This window comes from Chaetura pelagica, unplaced genomic scaffold, assembly GCF_000747805.2.
Source record: "Chaetura pelagica isolate M959 unplaced genomic scaffold, ChaPel_1.0 scaffold11, whole genome shotgun sequence".
NCBI lineage: Eukaryota > Metazoa > Chordata > Aves > Apodiformes > Apodidae > Chaetura > Chaetura pelagica.
The window spans coordinates 6128723-6141860 of record NW_009952694.1 but is presented as its reverse complement, the minus strand read 5'-3'; the positions used below and the strand labels follow the sequence as shown (position 1 = coordinate 6141860).

Here is a 13138-nt window from a genome sequence, read left to right as displayed (position 1 = left end):
CCCTCCACGCCGCGCTCCCGATCTGGCGGTGCCCGGGTGTGCCTCCCGCAGGTGCGGTGCCCGGTGTGCCCTCCCGCAGCTGCCCTGGGCTGCGGGGCTTCCCCGCCGCTGGAGCGCCTGGAACCGCAGCAGCAGTTCTGGTGCTTCTTCCCCGCAGTGGCAAGCGAGGAGTGATGGAGGTTCGTTAGAGCCAGGGTGCTCTCCCCGCTGGAAGAGGCTCCGTCCGCCCGTTGCCGTGCCCGGGGCTGGAGGTGCCTCCCAGCTCCGAGCTGGCCCCGAGAAGCGGCCCCAGGCTGTGAGGTGTGTCCATGGGAGCTGCAGAAGCGGGAACTGCTCCGCGCCCAGTCCCTGCCTCGGTGCGATGGGGCGGCGGGGCCGTGCAGCACGTTCTGCAGCCGGAGGGGGACACAGCTCTCTCGGAGTTCAGGAGGCTCCGGGGAGACCAGGAGCCGTCTTTATGGAGGGTCCTGCTAGCAGTGACCTAGGAATTTCCACCTCCTTGGTACCCTCTGGAAACTGCTGCATGATTGCTTTTCCCAGGGCTTTGTCAGCCCAGTTTTACGTGATGAAATTTGGGCTTGTTCTGCCCTTCTGAAGCTAGGATTGGTGGGTTCTGAACGAAGCCTGCTTCTGGGAGTGGTTCTGCTCCAAAAGCATGCATGGCTTTTTGTTCTCCCTTTCCTAGGCTTGAGATGATTAAAAATCTTTGTTCTGCCAGGTGCTAGATACAGTTCATAACATGAAAAACTGGTTGGCAGGGCTTTTCCTTCCAGAGCCATGTGACCTTCTCGATGTTTGAGTGCTGTCTGTAGTTTTTGCACCTGTCTGTGGAAGGAAACATCTGAAGGCTGCATTTTATTTCACCTTCTCTCCGTGTATTCTGTTTGTTGTTAGAAAATGAAGACTCAGTCCAAAAGACAGCGCCTGCAAATCAGCTGGTTGATTCTTTGGAGTCCAGTACTTCACAGAGCAGGTAGGAACATCGTTTTGTGGTCAGTGCCCTGCATGCATGACAGTCTTTTTCACCCCTGTGACCTCCATATGGCAGCTGATTCTGCACAGGAGACTGAATTGTCTGCTTTGGGACAGTATAGACTGGCTCAGGTGTTCAAATCTCAGAATCGTTCAGCTTGGGAGGAATTCTGCAGAGTTTTGTAGTCCATTGTAAGAGCTAATAAACTTGCAGCAGGAAATTTTCTCTATCCTGTCTGAAGGATACTTGAATAATTAAGCTTTCCCACTGTCTATCGTTCTGTTAGAAACTGAACACAAAAACAGTGTTACTGTTTTCTTGACAATGCTTTGGGTTTTTTTCTTCACGCTTTGTGTTCTGTATCTGTGCCCTGGGTGCAAGTGCTGAACTGTAGTGCTCTCTTCCTCCAAAAGGTCACAGGTTGAGTCACCCGTGAACACAGCTGCCACTGAAGGTTCGAAGGAAGAAGCTGGAGTTCTGGAGGACCAGGAAGTGACTGAAATAGAAGAGAAACTGCCTGACCAAATCCAGTCCCCCAAAGAGGTAGGTGGGTGTTCCTTATGTCTGAAAGCAAGGATGGAGTTGCATCGATAGTTCTTCCACCCTACTGCTGTGCTTAGGGCTGTGGGACAGAGGCTTCAAGGGTTGTGTTAAGACAAAAGTAGTATTAGCAGAGATCCAGTTATTCTTTTTCCTACATTAGCAGGCAGCAAACAGTCTCATTTGCAAAACTCCACGTGCCTTTGGCTAGTCCTTGGTTCCTTGCAGTTTTTGGCTCAATAGGGCTTCAGGGTTATTCTCACTTTCCTCTTGTCTTGGGCTTCTGGGAATTCCAGCTTTATGGAAGAGAGAACTGGAAGTGACTCTGCCATTTTAAAAAATTCTTTTATTTTCTTTTGGTGAGCAGCTGATTTGTTCACATTGCAGGTGTAGTTGGGAAAACCTGTCCAAGTGGCACCCAGCTCAGGAACTGTGATTTTACATATATGAGGAGAGAGCGCTGCTCCTTGTGAACCAGATGGACTTATAATTAGGACACAGCAAATAACAGTTTGATTGTGGCTGTAGTCTTGGTGCACACAGAGCTGTAAGGCTCTCCGTAGAGAGGTTGTGTCTTGGGAATTGTTTCCAAGAGTAGTCAGCTAAGTCTGTAAGGCTGCTTCTTTTGTTGAGAGGTGGAAATTACCTCTGAAGCAGATGCAAAGATGTGCGAGGCCGGGGCGTGTGTAATATGTGAGACTAATGCAGCATTTGACTTCAAAGTTCATCACTTTGGTGTTGTGGGGGGAAATAATGCAGAGAGGTGTCTCGAGGCCAGCAAATTCTTTTTAACTAACAGAAGCTTATGCAGGGACTGACTTGGCTTCAGAAGGGTGTCTGAATTACTAATGAGTTGTTTTAAATCCAGCTGAGGACTTTGTTACCACAATGGTCTTTGTGACAATGTTTCTTATGTGCTTTGTGCAGGAAGCTTTTGTTCCGGTAGCCAACTACCATGTGCCTCAAGGGGTAGGGGATATAGTCATGATTCAGTCAGATCACACTGGTGCTGTGGATATCCTTTCAGCTGAGCTGGAGACCACAGACCTCCTTGGGGAGCAGAGGAAAGGTGAGTCCTGAAAGGCAAACATTTATTTGGGCCACTTTTTAAGTGCCTGCCTTGGCAGGCCTAGAGAAGAGCAGAGGCTGTCCTGGAGATGCTGCTAATTCCTACTGGAAATTTAGGCTTCTGGCTAGCAGGCTCCAGAATGCAAAAACCTTACCAGGAATAGCTTCCTTGTTTTCAGATAACAGCTTATGAGTAGTGAAAAGTCGGGTGAGCCCACAGTCTTTTCCCTTTTTTCAGCTCAGCCTCCCCCTCTGGCTCCACCCACCATGTGGACCACTGAGAAGACGAAGGAGTTCAAAGCTAAGGTGGGAAAGGAGAAGAACGGCCGGATGGTGGTGAAGCGAGGCGAGGTGGTGACAGTCCGTGTGCCAACCCATCCTGATGGGAAGTGCATTTGTTGGGAGTTTGCTACAGATGACTATGACATAGGGTTTGGAGTCTATTTTGACTGGACCACTGTTACTAGCACTGCCATTACTGTTCAGGTCAGCGAATCCAGTGATGAGGAGGACGAAGAGGAGGAGGAGGAAATGGAAGGTTAGTCCAGAGCTTGTGAGGGTTAATTAGTGGTGCTTGTTGCCATGCTGCTCAGAGCGTCTGTCAGATGCTGCAATTTCCATCTACTTTGTTTACTCAGCCTGCTTGTTATCACTGCAGCCTTTAGGGTTGTTGGTTAGACTGTGATGAGAAAGCATTTATCCCTTCCTGCTTCAGTGTATGTCAATGGCTGTCCTTCTGCAAGAGCATTTTTAAAACTGAACACATTGAAAAATAAAATCAGAAATCACATGTTCAACTTTTAGCTGATAAAAAGACAAGGGTCTGAAATTTTAACTTGACTGGTTTTCTTAGCTTCTCAGACTGAGAAATTTCTGCTGGTGACTAGGAACAAAAAAGGTATTGTTTCTGAGTTTGTTTCTGGTTTGGTTGGTTGTTCATTTTTCTTTACCCCTAGCACATCAGTAGCTCCTGTTGGCTGCATTTAGGAGGATTGCTAGCTGTGGCTTTGTGCTTGTGAAACACAGCAATGTTGCCTCTTCTGTGGCTTCAGTGCATATGTGACCAGTGTAGCTTGGGGGTTGGTATCTGAAATAGGTTTTGCAGGAGTATGAGGAATCCTCTTGGAGAAGTGAATGGAGGACATAAACACAGTGAGGTTAAAACTAAGAGCTTTCCTGCCTTTCTTTTGCTTCAGTTCTATATCACTGGACCACTGTTGTGTGTATAAAAGCAATAAGGTGTCTAAAAGTTAAGTTCCAGGAAGAGGAGACCAGGCTGGCAGGCAAGTGGATACTGTCCCATCAGTACTCTCAAGAGAACTGGTTCTCGGCGTGTTCTCTGTCATGATAAGAAAAGCTGGACTTTGTGGGTATTATTTGGAGAAAGGTCAGAGCCGACACTGCGGGTAATGCTATCATAGTTTGCCTTCCATGTACCTGCAGGCCTCTGCTGCTTTCTGGTCTCGTTGATCTTTTTTGGGCTACCCAGTGGCTTAACTGGCCCTGACTGACTTGTCTCCTCTCTCCCGTTCAGGACTCGCCCCTGCTGGTGACGTGGAGAGGGGCTCCAGGAGCTGCCTGCGGAACCGCTACGGAGAGATCATGCCGGTGTATCGGAGGAACAGCCATCGGGAGGTGCAGGCAGGCAGCCACGAGTACCCAGGCGAGGGCATCTACCTGCTGAAATTTGACAACTCCTACTCTCTCCTCCGCAATAAGACTCTGTTCTTTCATGTCTACTACACTAGCTGAAAGAATGGGAAGGGGCAGGGATGGCAGGCAGGTAATGGGGAGGGTAGCAGGCTGCCACCCAGCCCTGGTACCACCTGATGGGCACTGCTATGTGACAGAACCAAGGCACAATTCTGCCAGCTTCTTTTCAGACACTAACTGGTTTCTCCCTGCACCCTCCTTCCTTGCTGTCCCAGTGGAGAATTGTAGTTGTGACTGCCTGGTTGTCCACAGGCGGCTGCACTTGCTGTAAAGCTTTGGGAGATCTGCTCTGTCAGGCATCGGGCTGGGCCTTTGTGTCACAGCTGGGAAATGCCGAGAGGCCAGGTTCAGGTGCTCATGGTTTCCATCTGTTGCACTGGTACAAAATGAAGGCAAAATATTCTTGATCTGTTACTATTGTGAATAACTATTCTGACTCTCCTGCTGTATCACTAGAGGGCAGCTCTCGGCTGCAGTGAGCCAAAAGCACAGCTGGCTTGTCACCGAGCCGTTGGTAACCTTGTCGCCTACCACCAGTGTGTGTCATCAGCAGCCAGTGCTGCCTTCACTCTGGGTGGAGGTGCAGCTGCCCATGCGGTGGCTAGCCCATGCAGTGGCAAGGCCATGAGACAACTTGCGGGCCCCAAAAGGCAGTCACAGCATGTGTTTGAACAGAGGGTGAGGGGAGAGTGCATACCTAGAGGTCCACAAGAAGGTTTTCCAACAGATTAAGAATTGGATGTTGTATCTGTTGATTGCAGGGATATGTAGATGATTAAAACTTTGGTGACCACCAGAAGTTTCTTCTGTAATCCAGATGTGAAGCAGAGGAAATTACTTATTGCTGTGCTGAATAAATCCAAAAAGGTTGGAGTACAACCAATAAATACACAGGACATGTTCCTTAGAAGCAGCATGTTGGTTCACTGGTGTTGCTGCCAGCTGGATGATACCATATGTAGCAAGGAAAAGGCTCCCCAGAGCCTTACCCAGAGAGGGTAGCTTGTCAGCTGCTATTGCTGTTGCAAAGGTACTGTTGGAAGAGAATATCTCTGCTCAGAAACTCAAAAGGTGTGGGATTTAACCAGTCCTTTATGTGACCCAGAACCAGCAAGGCTATTACTAATCCTGAATGTGTGGTAAAGGATGGAGTTCCTTGGCATGTTTTGATGGCGTTAGTGATCACCTTCTGCTCAAGTACTGGCAGAGTTGAACAGGGAGTAAGTTAATCCTTCAGAGATGAATTTTAAATTATGATTATCTGTAACTGTTGTTTATTTTAATACTTTTAACTTGAAATAATTCTCTTTTCTAAGCAAACTGCTGTATTTACATTTTGATACCTCTTTGCAGAGACACAAAGTGGCTTTTTGCATTGTGATTCTAGTAGATTTCTGAATTTTATTTTTAAATCCTCTAGGTAAAGCACCAGTCCATTCCTTCTATTGAGAGGAAATCATAGACAAAATTATTTTGGAGTAGTTAAAGCCAAAGATTTCACTCTTGGCGAGGGGGGGGGCACCTATTTCCTTTTCAGGCTATATTGTAATGCTGTGCTATTTGCTCTGTATTCAGACTCTTCTTTTAACTATCTTTACTTACTTATTCACTGTCCCAGAGCACTTAGTGGGTCACAATGGTAGGAGAGAAAGTAGTTAATCTTCAGTAAAGTAGCCCAAGCTGGGAATGGGAGGAGTGGAAATGCAAAGAGCACTGGTTGGAGCACAGCAGCTTTTGGGGTGAGCAGGCAGGGAGCAGAGTTGTTTAGGGTAAGCAGCAGAGTTTTTGCTGCTTTGGGCCCTGAGATGGGGAGAAAATAGCTGCCTTTCTCTAAAGAGAGAGAGCTGGTGAAAGCTGGGCCAGGGGGAACTGTACAGCTGTCTTAATCAAGCATGGGCAACAACAGCACAACCTTGCTGGGAGACAAAACAGTAGGGCTTACTGTCTGTCAGACTAAGATGCTCTTTCAGTTAGCACCTTGGGAGTGACTATTCCTTCCTGTAGCCTCACCTGGGAGAGAAGAAGGATTATACTGTGGCCTTTCTAGAGCACTTGAGCCAGGCCTGAGCAACTTGGGCAAGGGGGTAAGGCACTCTTTTACTCTTTTTTTTTTCTTTTCTTTTTTTTAATCCTTTGTCTATCAAGTTCCTAGACACTAAACAGAAGAAGACAGAAAAGACCTTTCAGTCTGACCACAATGTCAACACTGCCCCACTCAGTGACTGCCTTTGGTCCTTTGCTGTGAGATCTGCAGAACCCTGTGTGCACTTGCCTGTTAAGGTATGATGCACTATCTGGCATCCGTTCCACTTTCTAATTAGAATTTATTAATGATGAAGGGAACTCTGACCTGTACATACATTAGATATTTCAGAGTTACTGATCCTTAGTTGCAGACTAGTGGGTTATCTCCACAAAAAAACCTGTTTCCCTTTTAGTGTGGCCTCCCTGTTGCTGACTCACAGCTGCTTCCCCCCTCCTGTCTCTGTTGCTTATGTTAAGATTTTAAATACATTTTGCCATGTTATAAAAAATTAATGAGGCTTGCCTCACAACCAGTTTTGGTCACTCATTGACACATAACTTGATGTGCCAGTTTTCAAATCCATTAGTTTGTGGTTTTAGTTAAGATCAGTTGCACTGTAGATAGCAATCCTGTGGCTCAGTTCTAGCTTACTGAAGTGTGGCCCAACCTTTAGTAAGGCTCAGGTCACTTGTTGGGAACCGCACTCGTCTCCAAGTCTCATTGACTGAAGCCCAACAGCACTGACTGTGGTTTGTCATCCCAGTCAGCATGTGTCAGGTCTGCAAGTGCATTGTGTCCAGAGATGAAGCTGCTGCAGTGGAACTGAAAGCATTCAGTGTGTTATTTCACTGCTTAAGTTTCCCAGAAGTATCTGATATCTCTTATGAACACAGGAGAGTTTTAGGCACAGAGTATTTCATCTGCAGGAAACAAGCTGCACAGCTGTACAGGATAATTCCCAGTTTTGTTTGTTGCTGTTTGTTTTAATTTTCACATGACATGAGTATTTAGGTAGCATACATCAGGTATTTAGGTAGCATTCATTATCCAAGTGACAACTTATCTTTGGAAAGATACATAGTCTATTTGTTTTCTGATAAATCCCATAGCTTGACTGTGGCTAGTGATTAACAGCAGCCATTCCCATTCAAAATTGAACCCATAGTTGGATCAAAGAAGTAATCTTATTTCTCATGCATCCTTTTTTTCAGTTTGGTGTATCTCCTGGATTTGTATCTAATCCTGCTGTCTGGCTGAGGCAGTGATGGAAATCTTCATTATTTTAATTCAAGACCTTGGGAACTAGACCTTGTATCTAGAAAGAAAAATTAATTTAAAAGGCTGTTACACTTCAGAGAGGGAAAATAATCCTTGAGAAAGGAAAATTCCATCTTTGTTTCTGTGGAAAAAAGATTTCAGATAGGTTTTTAAAATGTGTTTCTTCTTCCTGTAAATTATGTCTAGAAATCAATGATCTTGAAGGTCATTTCCAACTGAGGTAATTCTGATTCTGTGAAATTCAAAAAGCTAAATCAAGGAAGAAGCTTATTTTGCATTTTGGGTTTGTTTTTTTGAAAGCACAAAATTATTTTCCATTTTGTTTGGAATATAATTTAGATCTAGAAATTTACGTGTTCAGCCAGCGATACCAGACATTCCTGTAGTGCAGGACTTGTATAAATATTAGCTTGCATAATTGTTTATTTATAATAATTGTAGCAATCTGTTGGGCATTTCTTTATGTCAAAGAAGGTCATAAGATCTCCATTGTTTTCTCATTATTCTTATTTTTTCATATAATTGTTTTGGTTGGAAAAGACCTTTAAAATCATCAAGTCCAACTGCTAACCTAGCACTGCCAAGTACACCACTAAACCACATCCTTAAGCACCACATCTGAATGTCTTTTAAACACATCTAGGGATGTTCCAGAGCCTGACAACCCTTTCAGTAAATAAATTGTCCCTAATATCCAATCTAAACCTCCCCTGGCACAACTTGCGTCCATTTCCTCTTGTTCTCTCTCTTGTTACTTGGGAGAAGAGACCAGGCCCCACCTCACTGCAAGTCTCCTTTCTGGTAGTTACAGAGAGTTACAAGATGTCCCTTCAGCCTCTTTTTTTCCTGGCTAAACAGCCCCAGTTCCATCAGCTGCTCGTTGTAAGACATTCTCCAGACCTTCACCAGCTTAATTGCCCTTCTTCGGACTTGCTCTAGAACCTTAATGTTCTTCTTGTAGTGAGGAGCCCAAAACCGAACACAGTATTTGAGGTGTGGCCTCACTACTGCTTTTTTAAGTGTAAAGTATCACCAGGAGTTTAAAATGTATGTGTTTTACTGAGGACACAGAGTTAAAATTGCTTAAATCAGGGACCGCTTGTACTAACTTAATTTACGCACAAACTCTTTGGTGGCCTGTAATAGGGATCCTTGTGAAGGGTTATTGGTTTCAGATATAGCCTAGTTGCAAATTGGTGCTTACGACCCATTTAATGATTACATAAATTATGATTGGTAACAAGGCATTTACACAAACAGGAAAGATGAAAATGCCTAAGAGAGAGAGCTTAGTTGTCTGACTTCAGGTGCTAAGAAGAAAGTCAATTTATTATGCGACCGAGTCTGAGAGACAGGCACATACCTTCCCTTTGGCTCCACCCTGTGCACTTGTCTCCTGGTAATTGTGTGTGCATGTAACCTTCATCTGTGGCCAGCAGTGGTCAGTTGTGCTGCTGGACCTGGTGGAGTGGGTTAGATGTGGACCTTCTTGTTTGTCTAGCTGCTGAAAGACTTGCTCGTTCTTGTGAGGTACGAGAGTACAGAATGAATTCCTAAATGAGTTCACTTTTATCCCTGCTGCTTATACCTTTTCTTCTTGCCTCACTAAAGCCACTCTACAGAGGATTTATCACAAGGTGCCTTAGGAACAACAAGCATATCTGAAATAAGAGCCACAGATATCATTAATCCAAGGTATTTCTTCTTGTTTCTTTGTCCATTTGAGTAGAGGGGAAGCATTTCCTAAGGTCAGGCAAGGAGAGCCCCTATAGGCTGTCCTGGAGATTCAAGCTGTTTATTAGACTGCTTTGTTGCTGTAAGATGAGTAGTAGAATGGTGTTTTGAGTTTTCTGGTGCCATAAGATCTTTGCCTTTTAAAATCATGCTGTTGAGAGATACCTAGGAACACCAGAGTACTGCTCCTTTTGATAGGCTGATGCTCAGCCTGAGGACCAGAGGAGCCCTAGATATAGAAGAGCATTTCTTGTGGCCATTCATTCTTTTCTCTAAAAGGGGTGTCTCAATCCAGCATGGAGAGTGGTGTGTGTTTAATGTGTATTGAGACTGGATAAGAGACCAAAGCAACAAAGTTATTTTTGATCTATGTGAGTGAAAGGAAAGACTGTTTCTTCTTTTCTGGTATTTGGGAAAATATTGGATGGCGCAACATCATGTAAATGTAGCAGAACATCTCAATGGGTAGAAGGAAAAACTGGGAGCTGATTGTGTTAAATACATTGGCTAATTAGACTGTGAATGAAGCCAAGAGTTTAGCAAGAGTCAAAGTGCTAAAGCATTTATCTAAATAAGTTGTTTTGCAGTAAATACCAGCTAAATACAGTTTTAGAAGGTACATAGAACTGCAAATACATCTTGCTAGAAGGAGAATTTTCTGTGGGGTTACTCCACATTTGCATCGAAAGTCTCTGGCAACTCATTCTGAAACACTGGTGCTGTTGCAGCTGAAGCCACAACATCAGAAGGAGTGGGTGGTGGGTCTGACTCCCCATGGCTTTTCTATGTTCTGTTCTGGATTTTACATGTAAGTTTCTCAGAAGCTTCATCCCAAGAAATGTACCCTGTATCAAGCAGGGAATGAGGAGGAATTTTGTGATCCATCAGTGAGTGTTATCTGGCTTAAGCTCATCTGGACTGGTGAGTCAAGCCCCTTGGCCAAGAAGCTGGATGCCAGCCATTAAGCTCAGTGCTAAGGAAGCTTTGCCCACTAATGACCTTGGAGTTTAGGGGCTGCGCTTGGAAATTATAAATAGCTGAAGATGGTCTCCCTGCAACCTCCAGGATGCCCCGGTGACTGTCTGCTCTCCTCAGAGGGACGTGGTCTGCTCTCAACTTGCTGCTCCAAGCTCATAGAATAGTCTTTCAATGGGGACTGTCTTGTAGCTCGTCACACCTTTTTCAGACCTATGTTCTTATGGCCTGTGATGGTTGTCTGTCAGTCCTGATTGAGGTGATGTGAATATTTTTGATGTCCTGTGATTTCAAAATAGAGTTCTCAGTGCCAACTGTTTGCTTTTTGTGTCCTCCCAAGATACGAGTTTTAGATGGAGGAGAGGATATTTTGACCAAATGTGGCACTGAACCTCTTGCTGAAGGGCACATATAAAGACTATATTTATAGTGTACTTGGACTCCTTCTGTGCTTGGTTTGTATTGTTTATATTTGATGTGTTGTGGCTGATTTGTAATAGTATATGGGAACTTATTACCTTTAAATAAATTTTCACTATGCAACCAAGAACTCTGTCTTCTGTTTAAGGCAATTGAATGTCTTGATGTGAAAAACTGAACTACAGACTTTTAAAGAAAACAATAATGCAATTAAACTTGGTTTTATGAGCAAGTGAGAGAAAAAAGAAGAATACACTTAAACTTGTTTTTTATCAGCAAAGAAGATGCAAATACTCAAAATGTACTGTGCATTGTACCGGACATTCTAGTTGCAAATAGCTAGGAAAGTGCTCTGTCAGGTGGTGATGATGGCTCCAGCCAGGAAATTTTCCATTAAAATTACTTCAAATTCTTCAAATTCTCTGCAGCATTTGAAATTATATTGAATGCCTGACACACTGGAGGGAAGGGATGCCATCCAGAGGGACCTTGACAGTCTTGAGAACTGGGCTTGTGCAAACTGCATGAAGTTCAGCCAGGCCAAATACAAGTTCCTGCAGCTGCATTGGGGCAATCACAGGCACAAATACAGGCTGGGTGGAGAATGGATTGAAAACAGCCTGGAGGAGAAGGACTTGGGGGGGATAGTTGACGAGAAGCTCAACTAGGACAGCGGAAAGCCAACCATGTCCTGGGCTGCATCAAAAGAAGTGTGGCCAGTAGGTCAAGGGAGGTGATTCTCCTCCCCCTTTACTCAGCTCTTGTGAGACCCCACCTGCAGTACTGTGACAAATTTTGGAGCCCCCAACATAAGGACATGGAGCTCATGGAGGAAGTCCAGAGAAGGACCACAAAGATGATCAGAGGGCTGGAGCACCTCTCTTATGAAGACAGACTGAGAGAGTTGTGGTTGTTCAGCCTGGAGAAGAGAAGGCTCAGGGAGACCTTACAGTGGCCTTCCAGTACCTGAAGTGGGCCTACAGGAAAGCTGGGGAGGGGCTTTTTGCAAGGGCTTCTTGTGACAGGACAAGGTAATGAATCAAAACTGGAAGAGGATAGATTTAGTTTAGACATTAGGAGGAAATCCTTTAGTGTGAAGGTGGTGAGACACTGGAACAGGTTGCCCAGGGAAGCTGTGGAAGCCCCATCCTCAAAGTGTTCAAGGCTGGGTTGGATGGAGCTTTGAGCAACCTGATGTAGCGGGAGGTGTCCCTGCTAATAGCAGGGAGGTTGGAACTAGATTATCTTTAAGGTCCCTTCCAACTCAAACCATTCTATGATTCTATGTTGGTACTTTTCAGCTCCATTTGCAGAGATGCCCTCCAGCTAGCTGTTCTGTTACTTCAGTTTTAAATCTGAAGGATTAAAAACATCTCCAGTTAATTACCTAAGGAGAAGTGTGTCCTTCACAGCTCCTCAGAGCTGCTTCCCCTTCAACTTTATTTAACGATGAAGTTCTATTTACATGGCCTGAAGGAAGCACCTGCTGGTCAGAGTGAGCCTGAGCCCTCCTTCCTTGTCTTCTTATTAAGCTTGGTGGGACAAGTGCTGCCGAAGTTCAGTTGCCTCTGTTCTAATCCCATGCTTTCTTGGAGCACTCTTTATAAATAATTGATGAACAGAAGCAATCATGAAGCAAGTTGATCAACGGGATAGATGACTCTTTGCAGTTAAAGATGCTTCTACTTGTTTTAATACTAGTGATATAAACAGTGCTACAGCCCTTTGGTTACCATGCACTCACCATGAATCCCTGCTGGTGTGCTTGGCTCAGGCACGTGGCCAAGAGGAGCACCAAGCAGCTTGGTGGGATGCAGGGAAGTGATGTGAAATTTCATGACGCTAAGTGCTTTCCCACCCTGTCTGTACTTCGTGGTTGGGCTGCAGCGAAGGGCTCTGATCCCAAGCAGCTCAGTGAGGGTCTTGCAGCAAGCTGGGAAGTGACTCCTCCCTGTTCCAGCTGCACAGAGAAGACTGTTCTTTGGCTGCTGAAGCCCTGTCATTGCTTTTAGTGGTGCTTGATTATCAATGGCAGTTTTGAGCTTAAAAGAGCTCTTGTTATGCAGGTGGCACCGAATACACACAGTGCTGACTCCCTAGTAACACACACAGACTTAACTCCTGTGTAAGGAGGCTCAGCCGCCTTCCTGCTTTCTCAGCGGCAGCCACGACTGTGCAATACGAGAAGTTTAGCACCTGCTCCTTTTCATGAGCGCCACAATAAGCGCGCACAGATGCGATCACTCGGGAACAGGCAAACGAACTGTTCCTCCCTGGACAGGGCTGAGTGACTCGGGATGTGGCGGGAAGTGCAACTTGCTCCGCCGGCGGGAGCGGGGATGGCTCGGGATGGCAGAGCTGCTGCCTTGTCCTGCCCGGCTGCGGGGCAGCCCCGGGAGCCCCGCAGGGCC

At 45.4% G+C, this 13138-nt stretch overlaps 1 protein-coding gene across 1 annotated transcript in view; it reads left to right on the top strand.

Moving 5' to 3' along the window:
- The window catches only part of TMED8 (transmembrane emp24 protein transport domain containing 8), a 5323-nt gene extending 860 nt beyond the window's left edge, over window positions 1–4463 (top strand). The window contains exons 2-6 of the mRNA XM_009993971.1: window positions 158–300; window positions 1387–1516; window positions 2441–2582; window positions 2820–3119; window positions 4116–4463. Of these exons, the coding sequence (XP_009992273.1) occupies window positions 158–300; window positions 1387–1516; window positions 2441–2582; window positions 2820–3119; window positions 4116–4333 (933 nt within the window). The 3' untranslated portion in view covers window positions 4334–4463. The remainder of the gene's footprint in view (window positions 1–157; window positions 301–1386; window positions 1517–2440; window positions 2583–2819; window positions 3120–4115) is intronic.
- The last annotated feature ends 8675 nt before the right edge of the window (window positions 4464–13138 follow it).